We start from the raw sequence: 22,372 nt of genomic DNA, 5'->3' as shown, positions 1-22,372 counted from the left end.
TCTGGATTGTCAGTCTCCCTCTCTCAGCCATGGGCTGGAGCCGCTGATTCGGGCTGTGTTGCTCCAGGCTCTTTGACTTCAGTGTTATTTAACCTCTCAGCCTGCGTTTCCTCATCCCTCAAGTGAATCAGTAATAAAACCGACTTCATGGGGTTGTTGTGAGGTGAGATAAGGCATGAAAAACACTTAGCACAGCTCCTGGCCCACAGGAAAGGCTCCGTATGTGTAGCAGCTAGAGGAAGGGCTCAGCTGCAGGAACAAAGAACCCCTCACCCCACCCTCCCCAACATAGAGTGGATTCAATACCGTAGCATTTTCTCTCTCTCTCCGGGAAGACTCAGAGTCCGGGTCCGTGGGATTGCTCAGCCCCACATGGTCGCACAGAGACCTGGTTCCTCCCATTCTTGCTCATCGTCTCCTTGGGCATGTGGATCTGCAGGGTCAAAGCTGAGACAGGGGCCTAGCTGTGCTCTGGCTTGGGGGAAGGGGAAGAGAGGTCATGGATTAGACTCACTCCGTGCAGTAAAGCTCATTCCTGGAAATAGGGCACATCTCTCCAGTCACATCCCAGTGGTGAGAACATACTAGTAGTCAGATGGCCACACTGAGCTGCAAGGGAGGCTGGGAAATGCCGCCTCTGGCTGAGAAACCATCTTCCCAGGTATAGCTCCATGCACGGGGGATGGGTTTCCGTGGACAGTTAGCAGTCTCTGCCATGACATGTATTTGTTACTACTACAACCATTACAACAACAGCAATAACAATTACTACATTTTCCCCCTGCTAATCCTCACCTGAGGATGTTTTTCCATTGGTGTTTAGGGAGAGGAGAAGAGAGAGGGAAAGACTGAGAGAAACACATTGATCGGTTGCCTCCTGCATGAGCCCTGACCAGGGCCTGGGCCAGGGAGGAGCCTACAACCGAGGTATGTGCCCTTGACCAGAATCGAACCGGGACCCTTTGGTCCACAGGCCGATGCTCTACCCACTGTGCCAAACTGGCTAGGGCAACAACTACTATTAACGTTACTGTATTCATTCCGTTCCTTCTGTCGGAGGAGGGGTGGGCGTGACCTCTAAGCCCCGCCCAGCATTGATTATCTGCCACCTTGCCTCCCCCTGTGGCAGCTTTAAGAGCAGGAAGTGTGGGGACGCCTTTGCAGAAGCCCTCTCCAGGAGCTTGCCGACAATGGGGAGCCTGAAGAAGCTGGGGTGAGCCAGGACTTGGAATGGAGAGGGGTCCTCCGCTGGGGATGCCAGAACTCTCCTCCCTTCCCTCAACCCTATGCAGGGCAGATCGGGCCTACCTCCTTTCCATCCCTGCTTCTCCCATCCATCTTTGCTTACCCTGTAGGTTAGCAGGAAGTAAGATCACTGCCCGAGGCATCTACCACCTGGTGCAGGCTTTGCCCCTCTGTCCACACCTGGAAGAGGTCAGGTGAGTGATCTCCAGGAGGGTTCACTGGCCGAGGGAAGAGGTCACACCAGGGCTTGCATGTTCAGGGGCCCTGATGGGTAGTTTTTCGGTGTGGCTCAGGGAGGGGAGGCATCAATCTAAGAGCTGGGTGGGGCTGGATCCAAACTCAAGGCTCCTAAAGACCCCAGACAACGGCTTCTCTCATCCAATATTTCGGGCCGTTTTGAAGGAGGTTGAGTTTTGAGGCCCCCTTCCCTCTTTCTGTGACCCTGAGAGGGGGATGGCAGTAAGTAGGCTGGTGTTAGGCACTGTGGGTTCACATAAATGCATGAGTCATACGCACACCTTCACATTCATGCACAAATGCATGAAACATACACACACGTACACTTGTCTGCTCTCTTAAGTACATGCCCCACATGCATGCACATTCGAAGGTGTGCATATGTGCAGCGCACACACACGTACACACTTAGATTCACATACATACTCCTACCTGTGTCTGTGATGAGTGGCTGGAGAAGGGTGGGGCCAGGGCGCCTCCTCAGCAGCTCACGGGCGGACCCAGTGCCAGCTGGCACCTTTGTGAGCTTTAGAAAAGGCACCCCTTCATCCCTAGGTGCAGCCTAGCACTAGGGTGCGCCTCTTGCGTAATGGAGCATTAGCTGGACCACAGGTCTGCTCTGTCCCCCCTGCTGGGTGTCTCCATGCATGCTCACTGCGCCCGATGGAAGAAAAGATCAAGGTCACCCTCATTAATTAGAGAAGTAAATGTCAACAAGTTCAGCATTTCCACACATGTTTCCTGACCAGAGCGGCCACACACAAAGGCACCGTGAACTCTTCAGTTCTGTCCCTCCAGCCTGGAACCCGGGCAGGGCTGGGCTGTGGATGCCAGGAACCCGGGCAGGAGTCCAGGCAGGAACCCGGGCAGGACTGGGCTGTGGATGCCAGGAACCTGGGCAGGAGCCCAGGCAGGAACCCGGGCAGGAGTCCAGGCAGGAACCCGGGCAGGACTGGGCTGTGGATTCCAGGAACCTGGGCAGGAGCCGAGGCAGGAACCCGGGCAGGAGCCCAGGCAGGAACCCGGGAAGGACTGGGCTGTGGATGCCAGGAACCCGGGCAGGAGTCCAGGCAGGAACCCGGGCAGGACTGGGCTGTGGATGCCAGGAACCTGGGCAGGAGCCCAGGCAGGAACCCGGGCAGGAGTCCAGGCAGGAACCCGGGCAGGACTGGGCTGTGGATTCCAGGAACCAGGGCAGGAGCCCAGGCAGGAACCCGGGCAGGAGTCCAGGCAGGAACCCAGGCAGGACTGGGCTGTGGATGCCAGGAACCTGGGCAGGACTGGGCTGTGGGTCCCATTTGATGGGTGAGGAATGTGAGGTCAGAGAGGAAGGTGCTTGGCCTAGGGCTCTGGTGAGTCAGGGCCAGAGCTGAGGCCGGAAGCGGCATTTCCTGCAGCCCAGCCTAGGCCACTCATCACCTGGGAGGCAAGAGGCCCTGATGAACTTGAGCCTCAGGCACATCCCAGACATTTTCCTGAGAGCAGGGTGCTGGGTCCCTCGGGCCACCAGAGGGACTGAATGAGGACAGTGTCGAGGCCAGCAGAGGGCCTTGCCTCCTAGCTGGACCTATTGAATCCCATGGAGCAGGTCACCAACTCCTTCTGGGACCCTGTGTTGTGTCTCCCCCATGAGGGTGGCCATGCCCGTCCCTTGCCAACTGGAGCTTCTAAGGGTCCCCACCCCAGGGCTGAGGGACTTGGTCTTCCTTGTAGCTTTCAGGACAACCAGCTCAAGAACCAGGAGTTGCTGAGCATCGTGAAGGTCCTCCCTTGCCTGCCGACGCTCCGGAAGCTTGAGTAAGCGGCCTTTCCACCTGCCTGAGTCGCCCTCCGACCTTAGAGAGCCAAGGCCTGGGGCCCATGGGATGGGGGACTCACTCCTGACACCTTTGCCTCAATCATGCAGCCTGAGCCACAACAATGTCTCCACGGCGACCCTGCTGGGCTTGACCAAGGTGGCAGTCACGTGCCCGACTATCAGGATGCTGCAAGTCAGGTGAGCAGAAGGCGTGGGAGCCTGGCCTTCAGGGTCTTGAGAAAAGAGGAGGGGCTAGGGAAAAGAGGAAACCCTAGTGTGCAAGACGGCCATGCTTGAGTCTGTTTTACTCACATCGGTGTGTCCAGAGCCTAGCTCGGGCCTGGTACCTGGTACTCAACAAGTGAATGAATGGAAAGATGGATGGACGGACCAACAGAGGGATGAAGGAATGAATCAACGAAAGGGGGGAAAAAAATCTAGGAAGTGTAGGCATAGCTCGGAATGAGGCGCCGAGTATCGCTCTCCGTGGTGCTGAACCAGCGCTGCCTGTTGGATCACGGGCAGGTTCAGCGTTATGCCCCTTACTCCTCAAACACAGGAACTCCTATAAAATCGGTGCGTTCCTGATTTCTATTATCTCTCTCGTAAAAGTTGTTTTCCTGGCTTTTTGAAACACTGGGTTCGTCAAGCAAGGGCATCGTCACCCTTGTACATGTCTGATTTGGAGCACCTTAGCTGGTTTTGTGATTGTCAGTCAAAGTCCGCTTCCTCTGGCGGTTTGGGACTGCACGGGGTGCGCAGGGAGGGGGTGAGGTGCTGGTTTCCAGCCCACGGGTTTCATGGCTTGGTGTCTGGCCCTGCAGGGAGGCGGACCTCATCATCCTTCTCTCCCCGCCCACAGAGACAGCTGCGGAGCTACCTGGGTAAGAAGTTAGGGAGGGAGCCGGTCTGGGCCCAGGTAGTTGTGGGGAAAGGTGGCCAAGGGAGCTGAGGGAGAGCTGGGGTGTGGGGATCCTCCTTGCTGCTGCTGCTGCTGCCCTGAGAAGTGACTGACTGCTCAGAGTTGGCAAAGGACTTCCGCTCCCAGAGTAAGCCAGCCCCTTGGGGTGGGGGTGGGGGAAAGTCTCCAAACTGCGTAAAAAAAAAGGGAGGGGAAGGCAATTATGGTGCCTACATCTTACAGTTGTCCTGAGCATTAAACAAATTAATACATTAATGCTTAGAACCCTGCTGGCAGCCAGCTGGCACTCAAGTGCTGGCTCTTCAGCTGTGCATGGATTCCAGCTTGGCCAGCCCTGGGTGGCCAAAGGAAGGGAAGTTGCCTTTCTGTGAAAGAACATTCGGACGGTGCTTCCCCACACCACTCCCAGCTGAGACTCCGAAACAGATGACGCTGTGTGTCTCTGAGCAAGTCCTTCCCCTGCTCTGAGCCTCACGTCCCCTCACCCATACAGTGACTCAGTAGGACCACTGTCCTTCTCCCCCCCCCCCCACCCCCGACTGTCCAGAGAGGTGGTACCCAGTACGGTAGCCACTAGCCACATGTGACTATTTAAACTTTTAAAATGAAGTAAAATGGGCATTTCATGTCATCAGTCACATCAGCCACGTTTCAGGGGCTCGTTGGCCATAGGAGGCCAGTGGCTCCCACCATGAGGGGCCCAGATACAAAACCTTTCCATCGCCCCGGGTAGTTCTGTGGATGGCACTGATCTCCAAGTCAGTGTAAACGTGGCTCACACTGTCCCAGCTTCTCTCCCGCCCCAGCCCTCCCCTGGCCCAGGGGGAGGGAGCCTGGAGGTGCCGTGGCTTTCCACAGCCTGACTCACGTATGGCCCGTGTTCCTGGCCTTCTGCACCGCGGATGGTACATCCACACGTGGAGACCATGGCCCCTTACACAACAGCGGCTGCTTTTTGCTGAGCTTAACTTTTGTGCCCGTGGTCACCCCATTCAGTCCTTCGGTCACTCTATATGCCAGCTATTGTCATTTCATGTCAGAAAAGAGAAACTGGAGGCTCCGAGGGGTGAAGTGACTTGCCCAAGGCCGCACAGCTCTCTATGGCAGAGTCAGCATTTGAATAAAGGTTCCATTTGACTCCAAGCCGCCCGCTCCTGCTGCTTCGCTGCCTAGTGCCTTGAGCACCTCCAAGCAGCCGGCTTTGTTGCTCATTCACTGTGGGTCGTGCTAAGGAGTCCTCAGTCCCTAGAAGCCAAGAGCAGAGCCTGAGCTCCCCAGCCAGGCCAATGTTGGACTTGTTCTTGCCAGATCCCCAGCCCTACGGGGAGACGCCGGCCAGAAAGAGGCTCAGAGCAGAAGCTTGGCCCTCAGGTACCTCGATGGGATCCATGGCCTTCGGAGGAGGGATGTGATATGGGTGGAGGGTGCCTTCCCAGGGGAGGGGCAGCGGGGAGGTGGGGAGGGGAAAGGGGAAAGCAGACCTGGGGCAGGGAAAGGACATGAATAACCCGTCCCGGCCTGAACAAGGAGCATCTGGCACAACAAGGGCAACAGTAACTGTCATTTAATGGGCCCTCGCTGTGTGCTGGGCACGGTGGTATTTTATATCCATCCCCTCGTTGTTATGCTTTTGCAAATTCTGCGAAGTCCACATTATTGTTCCCATTTGACAGAGGGGAACATTGGGTCTCAGATAGCTTAAGTGCCTTGTCCGAGATTACCCAGCGACTGAGAAGCAGGGCCAGGATTCAACACCAGGTCTGGCAGCCTCCTGGCTCCCCCAGGTCCCATGCCTTGCAGCGGGGCCAGGAGCTGGGGTAGGCATCGTGCAGCTTCTTGCCCTGAGCCCCTCTGCCCCCTGCGTCACCCCAGGCTGCAGAAGTGTTGCCTAACCGTCAGGGACGTGGAGATGCTCATAGCCCAGCTCCGGGAAGGCCCCCTCCTGGAGGAAGTAGAGTGAGTATCATGGGGCGCTCTGGGGCAGAAGACGGGAGGGCATGGCAGGGCAGGGTAGGAAAGGCCTCCGTTTGGGCTGAACAGTGTGGGGAAGATGCCTCCTTAAGGATCTGGGGGAAGCTATTATATAACAGCTACTGCTTCCACCTGGCCACCTCCACCTGGCAGGGTGTGACCTGGGTGTCACTCCTGCCTGTCCCCTTCGCTCCTTCCCGCCGCTCAGGATGAAGCCCGAATCCTAAAACCCCGTGTGATCCGGAACCCTGCTCCCAACCCCCAAACCCCATCTGACCCCGCCCTCTGCTCGGCCTTCCCTCCAGACACACAGGCTCCCTTTCCAGTCCTCAAATGTGCTCCTCCGGCCCCATCTCTCTCCGCCCCTTGCTGATTGAACTAGTTTCGCTAGCCTGCAGCTCAAATATCAGGGAAGCCTTCCCTGACCCCAGACCAGGTCATATGCCCCCATCATCATGAAGTTGGTCACAAGAAACACTTGTGTAGGTTGTGGCATAAAGTAGTGGTTGAGGGCGGGGCCGTGAAGTCAGGCTGCCTGGGTTCAAACCCCAGGCCCGCCTTTGGGCAACTGCCCTAACCAGTCTGAACCTCAGAGTACTCATCAGTAAGATGAGGGTAACAATAGCGCCTACGTCCTAGGGCTGTTAGGGGGAGTAAAAATGCCATCATTGCAAAGGCCCCTAGGACAGTGCCTGGCAGGTCGGACACAGTCTTTTACACTCATTATTATGAAGGATCACTTACCCGAATGATGCTTTGCTGGAAGTCAATGAGGGCGGGCGTGCATGTGGAGGGCTGGGGAGGGACCCCCCAGCAGCACAGGCAGCGGGCCCCTCTGTCTCAGCCTCTCAGGGAACCAGCTGGAGGACAAAGGCTGTCGACTGGTGGCAGAGGCTGCCCCCCAGCTGCGCATCGCCGGGAAGCTGGAGTGAGTGGCCCACCCCACTGTTGGGTAACAGAGCCCCGAGAGTCCCAGCGGGCCCCCATGCCTATCATCACCGAGGGAGCTGCTCCCCACCGCCCCCCACCCCCACCTTCTTCAAACTCCTGCAAAGTCCGAGTGGCTCAACCATGCCCTGCTTTTGCCTCTGACATGAGCCAATTATGAAAGCCCCCGGTAGAATGGGTCCCTTGTACCTCAGTGGCTTGCATTCTAGTTTGTCCTTACAACAGCCCCCGGTGGAGTGGGATGAGGTGGGGTGGAGTGTTGCGTTGAGCCAACGTTGGGGGATGGGATGGGTGGGTGCTGGGGTGTTGGGGTGGGATGGTGGGGTGGGAAGTGGTGTGTGAGGCTAGAGGTACAGTGTTGGGTGAGGGGTGGGTTGTGGGGGTGGAGGGATGGAAAGAAAGGGTATTGAGCTGTGGGGCGTGCTACGCTGTTGCACGGTAAAGTGGGGGTGCTGTCTGGGTGGCTTGTGTTGGGTCTTAGCATGTGGGCTGGGGTGGGGGTGTTGAGGTTGGGTAACTGATGTGGAACCTTGGCTTTGTATTGAAATCCTGGCTCTGTCATGTGGTAGCTTTGTGACCCTGGGAAAGCACTTTCACGTCTCCCAGCCTCTGTTTCCCCACTTGTTAAATGCGCTTAGAACGGTGCTAGGAGCTATGAGCATCTCCACTGAGGCTCCGAGGGGCGAAAGCCGTGGGTCGGTTCTGGTCACTCAGCTGGAGAACTTGATTCTCTGAGTGGGGCAGGGTCCTGCGTCTCTCGGCTCATCCACCTGAGCTGGAATCCTCTGAGACCCCCTGGCCAAGGACCCAAGACACCCCACGAGGGACAGCCCGGCAGCGGCTGAGCCAGGAGGAGGGGACTGGGGGCTTCAGCTGCCTGCTGATGGCTGCCGCCCCCTCCTCTCCACAGCCTCAGTGACAACGGGCTCTCGGTGGCGGGGGTGCCCTGGGTGCTGAGGGCAGTGAGCACGTGCCGGAACCTGGCAGACCTGCACATCAGGTGAGAGCTGGCCATGGACGCCTGTCACCACACCCCCCTCCAGCCCAGAGCTCCGGCTCCTCCCATCATTCCCGGTCCCAGTTGCCTCCAGAGGGAGGGACCTAACAAAACCATGATATGGCTGCAGGGTTAGTATGGAGTGGTGCAGACAGCACACACAAGCATGTTAACGCGGCATTTTTCTAACAAAGCTTTTCAAACATACTCCAAGGTAGGGAGCGTGGTATAACGAACACCAGTTCCCACCGATAATTACCTGCATTGTGTCACTCTCGCAGCATCTGTCCCTTGAAAACCTGATTTTTAGAAGAAAATTTGTCATTTTAATCCCATTTTTAAGAAAAAGAAAAAGGAAAAGAACATTCACTGCATTAAAAAGCAAAATATTTTGAAGGACCCTCTCCCAAATGTAGTCAGTGGTCATTGATATGTGGGAGAGACGGGGGGGGGGGGGTGACTTTCTTTTTACTTTATTTTATTTTCTAAGTTCTCCATAGGGATGAAGTGGGACTTTTATAATGGGAAAAAAATATACATAAAAAAATATATACATTCGGTTTGCAAGGCGAGTTTAGGGATGCCGGGCTGTAAGTCACAGCCTCCTGTGGATTCTCGATGTCTGCCCTGACCTGGCAGCGACCTCCCTCTGCTTGGCAAGCAACCTCAGCCCGGGTGCCACCGGTGGACAGAGGGAGGGTTTCAGCCCGAGGCCCAAACCACAGAGACCACAGCACTGGGGTTTTCTCTCAAGGGCGTGCCCGGAAACGAGGGCGGATGATAGTTTGAAATCTGTGAAAGAAAGACTTCAGGCCCCTGGGGGATGGCAACCAGGAGGTTTCTCCAGGTCAGGCTAAAAAATGACCCGGGCCCTGGCCAGTTTAGCTCCGTGGAGAGAGCATCAGCCTGCAGACGGAAGGGTTTGATTCCGGTCAAGGGCATGTACCCCGTTGCAGGCTGGATCCCCTGGCCCCAGTCGGGGTGCGTGCAGGAGGCAACCTCTCTCACATCAATGTTTCTCTCTCTCTCTCTCTCTCTGTCTCTCACCCTCCCTTCCACTCTAAAAATCAATGGAAAAATATTCTCAGCTGAGGATTAACAAAAAAACAAAAAACAAAAACAAAACGATCCGTCGCAGCCGGGACTCCATAAGCCTCTTGCCTCCTCCCTCTCTTCTCTCCGCAGCCTCATGCACAAGCACAAAACTGTGGTTCTCACGTTTGCCCCAGAACCGGAGGAGCAGGAGGGGACCCAGGAGAGGTAGGGCTCCAACACCATCCCGACCTCACCCTGGGCCAGGGCCACCCCCTCCCTGGCTCCCACAGCTGGTCAGTGCCACTCAACTGCCAAGGAAACTTGGCATTCACATAGGCTCAGCAAGCCAGTGGGCATAGAGGGGGATGCAGCCCTACAGGGGAGGGTCAAGGGGAGATGCTGTCCCATCCCCTAGTGGCGCCTGAAGAGAGCCCTGTGATTCAGGATGGAGATGGCACCTCGCTGGGGCAGGTGCAGGGTAGCCAGAGAGATCCAGGCCCTTCGGCCTGAACCTGAGGATTGCCTGGCCTACGCGTCTGATTTTGGCCAGAACTTCTGGCTTCCTTTGGCACAAGGACCCTTAGAGAGTGTTTGCCTCCTCCAGGGTGCCTTCCTGGATTGCCCCCAGCCCAGCACATAGGCAGAGACTCAGCTCTGTGCTCCTCAGTGTCCACCTGCAAGGTCTTCTGTAGGGTCTGAGCTTTCGGAGGCTTGCCTGAAGCTGAGGCTGGCATCTCTGAAGGCGATGATGATAAGGAGGAGGATATTAATGATGCTAATGGCCAAGGTTAATGGAGCACCAAGCACCAAATTAAGGCAACTCACGTACATTCTCCAGTAAGAGCCTAAGTGATTGTCCCAGGTGACACAGCCAGGACACAGAGGAGCCTGGTGGAACCAAGGTCTGGCGGTCTCCAGGCCTGGGTGGAGACTGCATGGTGGGAAGCAAGGCGTTTGCTCAGCCTGGCCTGGTGTGTGTCTCTCCAGAGCTGCGTTTCTTGACAGCCTTACGCTCCGCGTGTCCTCTGAGCTGCCCCCAAGCTCCCCGAGGATCAGGTACAGTGACAACCTGCAGGGCCTGGGTGTGGCTCCAGCCCCCTCCCTCCCTCTGCATGAAGCCCGCCCCTGGCCCCCAGCCCCAGCTGCTCCCTGGATGACAGGATCTGCTCTAGCCAGGAGTTGGGGCCTGGCTTCCCTGCCTCCCACTCTCCTGCCCAGCCCTCCACAGTCACCTTCCCCACCAGCCCCCCATTAAGTGCCCCCAACTTCCAGCAGCTGAGGGGGTGTGGGAGCTCTGGGCAGAGAGCATGGGGGGCTTGCAGCCCCTTCTTTTCAGGCCCTGAGGCTCAGCTCAGCCCCCCAGGATGCTCATCAGTTCTCCTCTGGCCTCTCTCTTCTCTGTCCATCTGCCTCTCCCTCCCTCTGTCTGTCTTTCTCAGATCATGTCTGTCTGGTTTTCTGTGGACCTTTTCTCATTGTCTGTTTGTCCTCCTCCGGCACCATGCACACATGCACGTGTGTGTGTGTATGTGTGTGTGTGTGTGTGCATCTGCGCCCTCTCTCTCTCTCTCTCTCTCCCTCTCTCTCTCTGACTCTGATTTTCCTCTGCCTGTGTGTGATGTCTGTGTGTGATGTGTTGGTCCCTCTTTGTCTGTCTGTCTGGGTGCCAGATGCGTCCGCCCCAGTCCCTCCTGCAAGCCTGTGTGCTTGGGGCCAGGCCCGCTCTGGCGTCTGTGGCGGGGCTGCAGGACTGTGGTTCTGCCTCCGCAGGCTGACACACTGCGGCTTGCAAGCTGAGCACCTGGAGCAGCTCTGCAAGGCCTTGGAAGGAAGCTGTCGCCTGGGCCACCTCGAGTGAGTGGCGCTGTCGGAAGGCGGGTGGGTGGGGCTAAGCAGTGAGTGAGAGCTGGGTTTTGTTTTGCTTTTTAAGATTTGGACCTCCTACTGCAATAGAGAATCTGGTGAAAGGTGTGCCTCTTCCCCCTAGAATATAGGTTCCCCCACACTTGACTCCCCCTGAAGCCCATCCCTGACCCCCTCGGAGTCACAAACCCCAGGATAAGAACCTGGGGGAGACCCCAGCTGACCTAGCGCCACCTGCTAAAGTCTGGCCCCACCACACCGTGTCCAGTTTCAGGAGAAGCGGAGTGATTGAGGCGGTGGGATGGAGAGACAAAACTCCTGCCCACCCCTCTCTCCACCAACCTGTTCTCCCCGCCCCTCCCAGCTTATCAAAGAATGCTCTGGGGGACGAAGGTGTAGCCCAGCTGGCTCGGTGGCTCCCAGCGCTGGGCGCTCTGCAGTCCTTGAAGTGAGTAGCTGGCTGTCCTCATGGCAATGAGGGGATGTGGCGGGGGGCGGGGGGGGCGGGGGCAGTGAGGGGAGCTCTTCTTATGTCCCATCTCTCTCCCTCCGTGGCTGCTCAGAAAGACTAAATAAGAAAAGGCCTGTCCGTTGCCTGGCCCAGTCCCTGGCACGTGGTGAGGGCTCAGGAAAGGGCGTGATTCTCATTCATATCGAGTCTGGCATCTGTGACTCAATGGTCCAGCTTCTGATTTAAGGTTTCGCTTCCTGAATCTGTTCCTGGGAGGCCCAGTCGCCCCGGGCAAGGCAGGTGGGAAGTATGACTGACTGATGTAGAGGCTGGCAGCCATTCTGGCCATGGGTGCAGGGCGGGGCTGTTGGCTGGGTGCAAGCTGCTAGGCAGAGAGGATTCGGATCCCACAGGACACCCAAGCAGGGTGCCCGGGGCATCTGGAGGACCTGGCAGAGACGGGAGATTCTCAGAGGGGAGGTCTGGTAGGAGGCCAGGAACCCCAGCCTTTGCCTGCAGCGACCAGACTTCCCGGGCCCTGAAAGCCTCCTGTGTTCTTGGCCCCACATCCCCTCCTCCCAAGCGCTTCTGGGACAAAGCGAGAGGAGCCCTGGTCCCAGGTCCCGGGTCCCGGTGTGACCTTGAGCAGGTTCCATCACCTCCTGAGCCCTGGTTCCCGTCATTAACACATAAACAGTAGAGGGGGTGTGCTTTGGCTCCAACCCTAGAAGGAGTCTGTGGCCTGGGGCCCTTCCTGCTCCGACAGGCTCCCTGGGATGCTGGGAAGGAGAGGAGGGGCCTGCACCTGGGTGAGGAGGAGGGCCTCCCCACTGCAGGCAAATGCTGTGTGATGGGAGCTTTCGGGGCAAATCCCCACGTGACCTTCTCCACACTGGATGGACGCCGAGTCTGACCCAGGGCCTGCGAGAGGCAGGCGTCCTTAAATGGCAAAAGAAGCCACCACGACAGGTGGACAGACATTGGTCACCGGGCACCACCCCCCCTTTATCGGGCGCCTAAAGGCACTCCCCACGTTCATCGCAGCCAGAGGGAGCCACGGGGTCTAATCGCAGCTCTGTCACCCGTGTGTCTTGTAACTTCGGGCGAGACCTGGCTGCTTTATGGGCCTCGGTTTCCCCATCCGAGTGGGGGGCCGGAAGAGGCGCGCTCACCTAGGAGAGCTCCTGGTGAGTTTCGTCGTCCGGATGCGGGGACCGCCCTCCCCTGCCCTGTGCTCTGACCACACAGAGGGTGCTTTCAGTCTTGTCACTTGAAACAAGACTGGGACCCCTGCCGACACCACGCCTGTGATTCCCCAGCCTCAGTGAGAACCGCTTGTCGCTGGACGCTGTGTTCGGTTTGGCCCAGTGCTTCTCTGCGGTGCCGTGGGTCCTCCAGCTGGACACCAGGTGAGTGAGCCTCAGGGCCCCGCCCGGCCCCCTCGTCTGCATTCACCACAGGCGTCCTCAGGGCCCGCGGGGTCCCGGGTCAGTGTGTGTGGGATGGGTGCCTGCTGAAGGAATGAATGAATGAATGAGTGAGTGAGTGAATGAATGAATGAATGAGTGAGTGAATGAATGAATGAGTGAGTGAGTGAATGAATGAGTGAGTGAGTGAGTGAATGAATGAATGAATGAATGAATGAATATAGCCCCAGGACACTCAAATTTCTCCATGGGACACAATCCATGGACTCCCTCACTCTCTGGGTTATTCTGGGAGACTTTTTTGTATATATTTTTCTTGAATTCAGAGAGGAAGGGAGAGAGAGAGAGAGATAGAAACATCAATGATGAGAGAGAATCACTGACCCGCTGCCTCCTGCACACCACCCACTGGGGATGGAGCCCGCAACTCAGGCATGTGCCCTGACTGGGAATTGAACCTCCTAGTTTATCGGTCAGTGCTCAACCATTAAGCCACGTGGGCCAGGCTGTTCTGGGAGACTTTTAAGAAAACTGGGAACACCCTGTGACCACCGAGTGCTCAGGGACTCGCTTTAATTGTGGGGTCTCTGGAGCTGATGAAACTATAGAAGGGAAAATGCACCCAGCCACACAGCTCTGGGGCATGCAATGTAGATCATGCACGCTTCCTTGAAAGGCCTGCCCATCCCTCCTCTCCCCCTCCCAAGAGTGGGCAGTGTGGGAGCAGACAGACCAGGTTCAAATCCAGGCTCACCAGTTCCCTGCGGTACAGCTTCTAGGAGGTCACTGAGCCTCTCCACGCCTCAGTTTCCTCATCTGTAAAATGGGGTAAGAATACTTCTTTACCTCACAGTTTTCGCATGAGACTTAACAGAGATCATGTGGTTGGTGTGCTTTGTATGTGCCTTAATGCATGCAGCGGTTGTCATATAGTTACTGTGGTATTTGCTGAGGAAGAATGCAGGCTGCCCTCCAGCCTCCCCTTGACCTGGTCAGTCTGCTCTCGTGCCCTTGACCTGGTCAGTGGGCCCTTCGCCTGGTCTCTGATTGCTGCCTCCCTTCTGCCTGCAGCTTCGAGAGCCAGCACGTGGTCCTGAGAGGCGGCGGAAGAGCCAGGTGAGGGCGGAGAGCTCCCAGGGTGAGGCGGGCTCCCCTTTCCCTCTGGCCCCCATTTCCTGGAGGAGCCCCCCACCCCAGGCCCATGCGGACCACTGTCAGCTCCAAAGTAAACCCCCCTCCATATGAATTTGCAGGAACCCGCTGCCTTCACCCTCTTGGAAGAAGCCAGCGCAGAGGGAGGGAGGGGACGCTGGGTGGCAGGCACCAGAGTGGAGCCGGGCTGGCAGCTGCCGCTGTGGGGGAGGGGAGAAGGAAGTGTCCAGGGGACTTTTGCAGCCTCTGCAGACTCACGGTCTCTTATGAGTCACTGCCCTTTCACACCCTGAGGAGCTAGGAGCGCATCTGAGAAGCCAAGAGCCGTTGGCGCTCTGAAAGTTTCCACGTCTTTGCTGTAAACAAAGGGCAATAGTGACTTCTCGCAAGTGCTCCCGGCTGCCCTGCCCGGCTGCCCCCTGGTGGGCACCTCGGTTTCACTCGGCAGGTTGGCAAGCACCAGAGCCACCTGATGCGGGCGCCTGGGCTGCTGCAGCAGGCAGGCGGCAGCGTCCCTTCCCCAGGTGGCTTCTGAAACCAGGGCTGGCCTCGGTCTAGGGCTTCTATTTCTGGGGATCCTCTGGGTTTTTGAGGCCCACAGTGTGGAGGCACAGGGAGACGAGTCATGTGACAGCCGCATCTGTGATCAGGGTGAGGAGAGGCTCTGTCCTGGCTCCCCGTAACCTGTCAGGGGCCGCCCCCGTGGACAGGGGGGCCTCAGTTTCCCCATCTGTACAGTGAGGGGGTTCATTGCCTTGAGGGCCCCTCCCTGCCCCGACTGATGAGCCTGAGCTTCTAACGTGGATGATTTAAACTTTCCTCTCCAAACGTTTCCCCGCCCAAGGCATCTGCCGGCCCGCAGCCCTCCGCCAGCGTCCCCCGCCCAAGCCCAGTCCTCGGGGTCCGGTCAGCGCTGCGTCCCCAGGAGCTTCTGGTACCTTCTTACCCACGTCTTGTTTGGGGGTAACCACAGCGGGGAGAGGGCTCAAGGAGTGAGGAGAGCCTGGGGGATCAGGCTGGGGATTGGGAGAGAGGAGAAAGGGAATTGAGAGAAGGGGAGAGAGAGGGTGAGTGTGAGGGCTGGTGATGGGGCTGCGGGCCCCGCACTCCAATCCCACACTGATTTCTCTGCAGGCTTCCAGCTCCCCCACGAGGGGCTGTGGGACCTGGCAGGCCCCTCCCTCTCCGGGCCTCGATTTCTTTTCTTTGTTTTTAAATATATTTTTATTGATTTCAGAGAGGAAGGGAGAGGGGATAGAGAGAAACATCAATGATGAGAGAATCATGGACTGGCTGCCTCCTGCCTGCTCCCTGCTGGGGATTGAGCTGGCAACCCCGGCATGTGCCCTGACCAGGAATCAAACCGTGACCGCTTAGTTCTTAGGTTGATGTGCAACCACTGAGCCATGCCGGCCAGGCCTGGCCTCATTTTCCTCACATAAGAAGAGACACCCTGCCGAAACCGGTTTGGTTCAGTGGATAGAGCGTCGGCCTGCGGACTGAAAGGTCCCAGGTTCGATTCCGGTCAAGGGCATGTACCTTGGTTGCGGGCACATCCCCAGTAGGAGATGTGCAGGAGGCAGCTGATCGATGTTTCTCTCTGATCGATGTTTCTCTCTCATCGATGTTTCTAACTCTCTATCCCTCTCCCTCTCTGTAAAAAATCAATAAAATATATTTATAAAAAAAAAAAGAAGAAGAAGAAGAGACACCCTGAGGTGGGGCTGAACAGGGTTGTCCTGAGGAGGAGGAGGGTGTCAGGTGGCCGGCCAGCTTGCACAGAGGCCCCGAGGAGGGAAAGCTGGGCTCGTGGGCAGCATTTCCGTGTGGCCACAGCACAGACAGGAAGCGTGGAAGCGAATGAGGGGGGTTGTGGGGGAGGAGAGGAAGGCTCTTTGCTTTTAGCCTAAGGGTAATGGGGAGCCACAGAGGGTTTCAGCACATGGGTTGGGGGACGTTGGCTGGTCAGGTTTGCACTGCTTAAGCATAGGACGCTGGCAGGGGGGAGAAGGACGGATGGGAGGCAAGCGGGGAGGCCGGGGGTGGTAAGTGGACCAGGTGAGTGGTGGTGGCCGGACTCAGGCAGGGCTCAGTGGAGAGCACAGAGGGGCTGGAGAGGGCAGCTGGGCGCTCAGAGGGTCAGAATGGTGGGGATGGGAGGCTCTGGGAGACTTGGGGGTGGAGAGCGTACTCTGTGGGGGAGGAGCTTGCAGCCTGGGGAGGAGCTGAGAGTCCCTGGGGCTGCACAGGGCCCACCCCCCAGCCTTCTCTGACCCCCTGCCCTGCCTGCTGCTCCTTTTCAGCCTCAGGGAGTGTCGCCTGGAGGCCCTGAGCCTCACCCACCTCTGCGAGGCTCTGGAGAAGTGCCCGGGGCCCCTGGAAGTCAGGTCAGTAAGGAGGACGCAGCCCCGTGACCTGGGGGTGTGGGGTGAATCTTTTCTGGTTCCTTCCCACCGGATCTCACAGCCCAACCCAGCCATGGGCAAACTACGGCCCGTGGGCCGGATCCGGCCTGTTTGAAATGAATAAAACTAAAAAAAAAAAAAGACCGTACCCTTTTATGTAATGATGTTTACTTTGAATTTATATTAGTTCACACGAACACTCCATCCATGCTTTTGTTCCGGCCCGCCGGTCCAGTTTTTTTTTTTTTTTTTTTTTTTTTTTTTTTTTTTTTTTTTTTTTGTTCTTCTAAAAAACTTTTATTAAATTCCATGAAAATTACATACAATATTTTCAAACTTTCTTTTTTTTTTTTTTTTTTGTGTGTGTGTTTTTTTTTTAATTAAATCTTTATTGTTCAGATTATTACATTTGTTCCTCTTTTTTCCCCCCCCATAACTCCCCTCCTCCCAGTTCCCACCCCACCCTCCGCCCTCACTCCCCACCCACTGTCCTCATCCATAGGTGCATGATTTTTGTCTAGTCTCTTCCCACATCTCCCACACCCCTTTCCCCCCCAAGAATAGTCAGTCCATTCCCTTTCTATGTCCCTGATTCTATTATAATCAACAGTTCATTCTGTTCATCAGATTATTAATTCATTTGATTCTTAGATTCACTTGTTGATAGATGCATATTTGTTGTTCATAATGTGTATCTTTACCTTTTTCTTCCTCTTCCTCTTCTTAAAGGATACCTTTCAGCATTTCATATAATCCTGGTTTGGTGGTGATGAACTCCTTTAGCTTTTTCTTATCTGTGAAGCTCTTTATCTGACCTTCAATTCTGAATGATAGCTTTGCTGGATAAAGTAATCTTGGTTGTAGGTTCTTGGTATTCATCACTTTGAATATTTCTTGCCACTCCCTTCTGGCCTGCAAAGTTTCTGTTGAGAAATCAGCTGACAGTCGTATGGGTATTCCCTTGTAGGTAACTGAGTTTCTTTCTCTTGCTGTTTTTAAGATTCTCTCTTTATCTTTTGCTTTTGGCATTTTAATTATGATGTGTCTTGGTGTGGTCCTCTTTGGATTCCTTTTGTTTGGGGTTCTCCGCGCTTCTTGGACCTGTAAGTCCATTTCTTTCACCAGGTGGGGGAAGTTTTCTGTCATTATTTCTTCAAACAGGTTTTCAATATCTTGCTCTCTCTCATCTTCTGGCACCCCTATAATTCTGATGTTGGTACGCTTGAAGCTGTCCCAGAGGCTCCTTACACTATCCTCGCATTTTTGGATTCTTTTTTCATTTTGCTTTTCCGGTTGGATGTTTTTTGCTTCCTCGCATTTCAAATCATTGACTTGATTCTTGCGCTCCTCTGGTCTGCTGTCGGGTGTCTGTATAATATTCGTTATTTCAGTCCGTGTATGCTTAATTTCTCGTTGGTTCCCCAATATAAGATCGAGGGTCTTATTAGTTTTCGTGTAGATCTCATTAAGTTTATCGACAGCTTCTAAACAGTTCTTGAGGGACCTTAAAAGTGTGGTTCTGAACTCTATATCTTCCATTGACAATTTTGTCCTGTTTCTTTGTCTCCGCATTTTGTTATGCTTCCTTGGTGTACCCATTAGTGGTCTTTGTTTGAAGTCTTATAGTTAAATCTTGATTGTTGTAGCTAATTCCAGGGAGGGTTTGACCTCCAGGCCAAGTGGCTATGAGAATCAGCTGTGTCAGCAGTGAGAGAACTTCTGTCCTCTAGGGAGGTGCTAATCTAGCCTTTGCCTGAGGCTATCCGGCAAATGCCTCTGTGCAGGGCTTGGGCAGGGCGGGTCGCACAGGATCAACAGCGTGGGCTGGAGAGAGCAGTTATGGCGGCTCTCAGTCCTGTCCCCAGGGGCTCTGCCTCTCTGAGTCCCAGCACCCGCTGCAAAGCTCGGAGAGAAAGCTGCACTCGCTCTGGCCGAAGCCAGACAGTTCCGCTTCTCCCGTTTGAGTCTGGGTCCCTAAAGACTCGCCCGGATCTGGTGCTCAGAGTCTGCGACTCCCTCCCGATTGAAAACAACAACCGCGCCCTCCGCTGCCAGCCCGCTCCACGCACTCCGCACCTCAGAATTTGACTTCAGCACTGCGCCTCCTCTGAGTGTCCGTGTGCGTTTCTCTTTCCTCCTAGTTGTAGGACTTCCACTCAGCCAGCGTTCCTGTGGTTCTGGGTGATGTCCGTTCCGTGTTTTAGTTTCACTTTTGAAGTAGTTGTTCAAAGCAGCAAACTCCAGCATCAACCTATGCCGCCATCTTGGTTCCAATCTTTTCAAACTTTCTTGATGTCTTGTTTTCAAAGAGCATTCCCTAGGATTAGTGTCTGTAAAACACACGGGTGGAGGTGCCCTTCCGCACATCGCACATCATGCACTTGAAGGCCTCGGCGCTGTTCCGGAAGGTGCAGACGCTACAGTCCCAGTAGCCCTCGTCCGAGGACGGCTTCGGCTGCCGCTTCGGCCTGGTGGGGCTCTTCTTGTCTCCCATGGCTTGGCTACCGATGCTCGCCGAGAGTCCCCGCCGGTCCAGTTTAAGAACCCATTGTGCCCCTCGAGTCAAAAAGTTTGCCCACCCCTTGTCCAACCCCATGAGAGTTCCCTGGCCCGTTGCTAGAAGCCTCAGTAATGAAAACACTTTCGTTATGGAGACTACCAAGCACATGTATATCAGAGAGAGTCGTGTAGTGGAGCCTAGTTCCACTCTACCTACCTCCGTAAGTCGTCACTCCATGGCCCAGCGCGCACAGGGGCACACGCATGCACCCCCAAACACCTCATTTTAAAAAATATATTTTTATTGATTTCAGAGAAGAAGGGAGAGGGACAGAGAGCTAGAAACAGCAATGATGAGAGAGAGTCATGGGTCAGCTGCTTCCTGCACACCCACACTGGGGATGGAGCCCGCAACCCGGGCCTGTGCCCTGACCGGGACTTGAATGGTGACCTCCTGGTTCATAGGTTGACGCTCAACCACTGAGCCACACCGGACCTGCTCTCTCTCTCTCTTTTTTTTTTTTTTTTTACAAAACCTATTGTTACAGAACAGAAAGGGTTTGTCCATCCGGTGCTAGCAGAGCCAAATACTGACCCCGAGGACCGCAGGGGAGAGAGATGGGGTATTTTATTCCGAGTGCCCCTCCAGGAGAACGGAGGCTAGTGCTCAGATGCAGAACTGCCCCGTGGTGTGTGGGTTACAGACCCTGTGGGACAAAATCCCAGGACAGGGGCGTAAGGGGTTGGTGCTGTGCTGGGAGCTGACTGGTGGGCGGAGATGAGGTAATGAGTCATTTCTCTGGGTGTTGAGCACAGCTGTGAGGTGTTTCCCAGGGCCCCTCTGTCCGGTCTCATGGGAAAGCAGCCGGGGGGCCTGTTCCACCTTAGGGCTCGGGAGCCGAAACTTAGCAGGTCAAGATGTGATTTTAGCCGGACCATTACCCAGGCCTGGTTTCTGCTGCCTCGGGGGTGGCTGATTATCCGAGGGGAAGGTCTCTTAGAGGAAGAAGGAGAGGGAGAGAGTTCTAGAGCTAGGATTTTCAACTAAATGTAGCCAACGTCATAGGACCCTAAAATAGCACCATTATTTTATGACCTATTAAAATCATCAAATATCCCATCAATGTTTCATTGTCCCTGACGGCTTGTATTTCTCACACGATGTTTGCATAGTCGTGCCTTTTGATACTAACCCTCCACAGTTTGCTTGTGCCACAAATTATTCACACACACACACACACACACACACACACACCAATGCCAGAATCTAGATAGACATGCAGGCTGCTCCCAGTATTTTTGGTTTTGGTTTGATTTATTATTATTGTTGTTGCTGCTGTTGTTGTTATTATTATTATTATTAGCACTGCAGCCAATGCTGCAAAAAGCACTCTTCTTAGAAGTCAAAGAACACGAGTCTGGCATAACCCAGCATTTCCCATCGCATATGACCTTCCTCTCCCTCTAGCCTCCGTGATCAGCCAGGGACCTGGTGCTCCGAGGGAATGTTTGGGGCCCGGCTCTGGCTGCGTGGCCACGCTCCTAGCTGTCCCCAAGGCTTCCCCACGTCATTCAGATGTTCTGTCTCACAGATTGTCCTGCGTGGTGCTGAGCGACCAGAGCCTGGACACCCTGCTGGGGCACCTGCCCCGGCTCCCCCAGCTGAGCCTCCTGCAGTAGGTGTTTCCCCCAGTTTTCTGTGCCGCCCTGGCTCCTGCATTGCAAAGCCACCCCTCCCTCCCCGGCCCTCCTTCTCCTGAGCTGTGTCGTCATTGCATCTGTCACAACTGGGAGCCCGAGTCTACTTGCAGCTCTTTCCTTAGACTTTATCCACCTTCGGGGGTGTTATTTGACCCCTCTGGGCCTCAGTTTCCACATCTGATAAGTGGGATTAATATTCCCCCAGGGATGGGACTCCAACAAGACAGTTGTTTCAAAGCGCCTTGAAGAATGACAGGCCTTGACAGGTGGGCTATGGGACTGCTCCCCACCCACAGAAGTCACCTGCTTCTAGCAAGGGACTCTCCAGAGGCCGGTCATGCTCACGCCACACCACTTTTTAAAGGTCACCGTGCACATTCAGAAAAGGGAACTGGAGCGGCCTCCCTTAAAGTATTTAAAATTCTGTTTTCTAGTTTCAGCTCCGACTGGTGAGAATTTAAAAAGGATTTACTTTCAATCTTCTAGCAGGTGGGAGAAGCTGCAGCGGAGACGGAAAAATACAACAGGAAAATAAATCGTGTCATTCATACCAGCAACCTAAGTTCTAATGCTAAGGCTCCCGGGACACCTGAGCTGGCTCACAAACCCCCAGGCTCTCTATCCTCCTGAGTCCTGTGGAAGGGAGGGAGGGAGGGAGGGAGGTAGGGAGGGAGGAGACGGCGGCTTTCCAGAGGTGGGCAAATTCAGCAGAGCTCACGCCAACCCCCACAGCACCCACTCTGGTCCTACCCTCAGGAGAGAACGGGTCAGGCAGGCTCCTTTGGACACAGAGGGTGGCGGGTTAAAATGAACAGGTGCAAAACTTCAGACCAGAGAGGGACGTCTTTATGCCCAAGTCACACAGCGTCTGTCTTTGGAGCCAGGTGGCCAGCCTGACTGTCCCCGGGTCTTACATTTTGTATATTATTCAGTCATAGTGCTTATGCACTGCTGTGGGCCAGGAGCTGTTTGGGGTGCTGGAGACACAGCGGGGGGCGGGGGGCCCGCTTGGGGTGCTGGACACACCACATCCTGCTCCTTGCCACCAAGACTCGCCTGTTAAGTCTGTGCTTGAGGGAGAAATCTATAATAATAAAAGCATAAATGCTAATTAGACCAGACATCCTTCCAGACGAAGCCGGGGCTGCGAGGGAAGCCCGGGTCCCGGGTGCCAGAGGGAAGCCGGTGCCGGCAGGAGGGGGAAGGAAGGCCTACTCTTGCACGAATTTCGTGCACCAGGCCTCTAATATAATAATAATAAGGCGCTTAGGTATCGGTTAGGCAGTGCCCACACTCGATGTAATTAAACCCTCAGGACACCTGAAGAGGAAGGTAGACCATGAGTAGAGGCCGGTTGTCCATGTAGGGAAACTGAGGCTCAGACAGCTTGAATGACTCACGCAGGGACACACAGCCAGTAAGCAGAGCTGGGGCTCAAACCCCAGCCTGCTGGACCCCAAGCCCTTATGTGTCCCTCTCGAGTCCCCGCTTCCTCATTGCGGTGCTGCCCTCCCTGCCCCTGGTTCCTGCCCGCCAACCTGTCCCGGCTCCTTGCCCACTGAGCCTGCCCGGCTCCGACTTGCTGACTTGGGGTCGCCCCTTCCCTCCTCAGGCTGAGCCAGACGCCACTGTCCCCGAGCAGCCCCTTTCTGCTGGCTCACCTCCTCGGCCTGTGCCCACGAGTGGAGAAGGTGGATCTCAGGTGGGCATTGCCCAGGGGC

The 22,372-nt window shown here is 55.5% G+C and overlaps 1 protein-coding gene across 1 annotated transcript in view; it reads left to right on the top strand.

The window, feature by feature from the left end:
• NLRC5 (NLR family CARD domain containing 5) overlaps nucleotides 1–22,372 on the top strand; it is an 82,592-nt gene that overhangs the window by 38,053 nt on the left and 22,167 nt on the right. Inside the window, exons 8-26 of the mRNA XM_059665450.1 lie at nucleotides 1,130–1,213; nucleotides 1,356–1,439; nucleotides 3,196–3,279; nucleotides 3,389–3,478; nucleotides 4,105–4,164; nucleotides 5,511–5,573; nucleotides 6,075–6,158; nucleotides 7,018–7,101; nucleotides 8,032–8,121; nucleotides 9,304–9,378; nucleotides 10,141–10,209; nucleotides 10,924–11,007; nucleotides 11,381–11,464; nucleotides 12,787–12,876; nucleotides 13,966–14,010; nucleotides 14,891–14,980; nucleotides 16,350–16,433; nucleotides 20,543–20,626; nucleotides 22,264–22,353. Coding sequence (XP_059521433.1) covers nucleotides 1,130–1,213; nucleotides 1,356–1,439; nucleotides 3,196–3,279; nucleotides 3,389–3,478; nucleotides 4,105–4,164; nucleotides 5,511–5,573; nucleotides 6,075–6,158; nucleotides 7,018–7,101; nucleotides 8,032–8,121; nucleotides 9,304–9,378; nucleotides 10,141–10,209; nucleotides 10,924–11,007; nucleotides 11,381–11,464; nucleotides 12,787–12,876; nucleotides 13,966–14,010; nucleotides 14,891–14,980; nucleotides 16,350–16,433; nucleotides 20,543–20,626; nucleotides 22,264–22,353 — 1,518 coding nt within the window. The remainder of the gene's footprint in view (nucleotides 1–1,129; nucleotides 1,214–1,355; nucleotides 1,440–3,195; nucleotides 3,280–3,388; nucleotides 3,479–4,104; nucleotides 4,165–5,510; nucleotides 5,574–6,074; nucleotides 6,159–7,017; nucleotides 7,102–8,031; nucleotides 8,122–9,303; nucleotides 9,379–10,140; nucleotides 10,210–10,923; nucleotides 11,008–11,380; nucleotides 11,465–12,786; nucleotides 12,877–13,965; nucleotides 14,011–14,890; nucleotides 14,981–16,349; nucleotides 16,434–20,542; nucleotides 20,627–22,263; nucleotides 22,354–22,372) is intronic.

The sequence above is a fragment of the Myotis daubentonii genome, chromosome 15 (assembly GCF_963259705.1).
Source record: "Myotis daubentonii chromosome 15, mMyoDau2.1, whole genome shotgun sequence".
Lineage (NCBI taxonomy): Eukaryota > Metazoa > Chordata > Mammalia > Chiroptera > Vespertilionidae > Myotis > Myotis daubentonii.
This window is presented reverse-complemented; position numbering and strand designations above follow the sequence as displayed.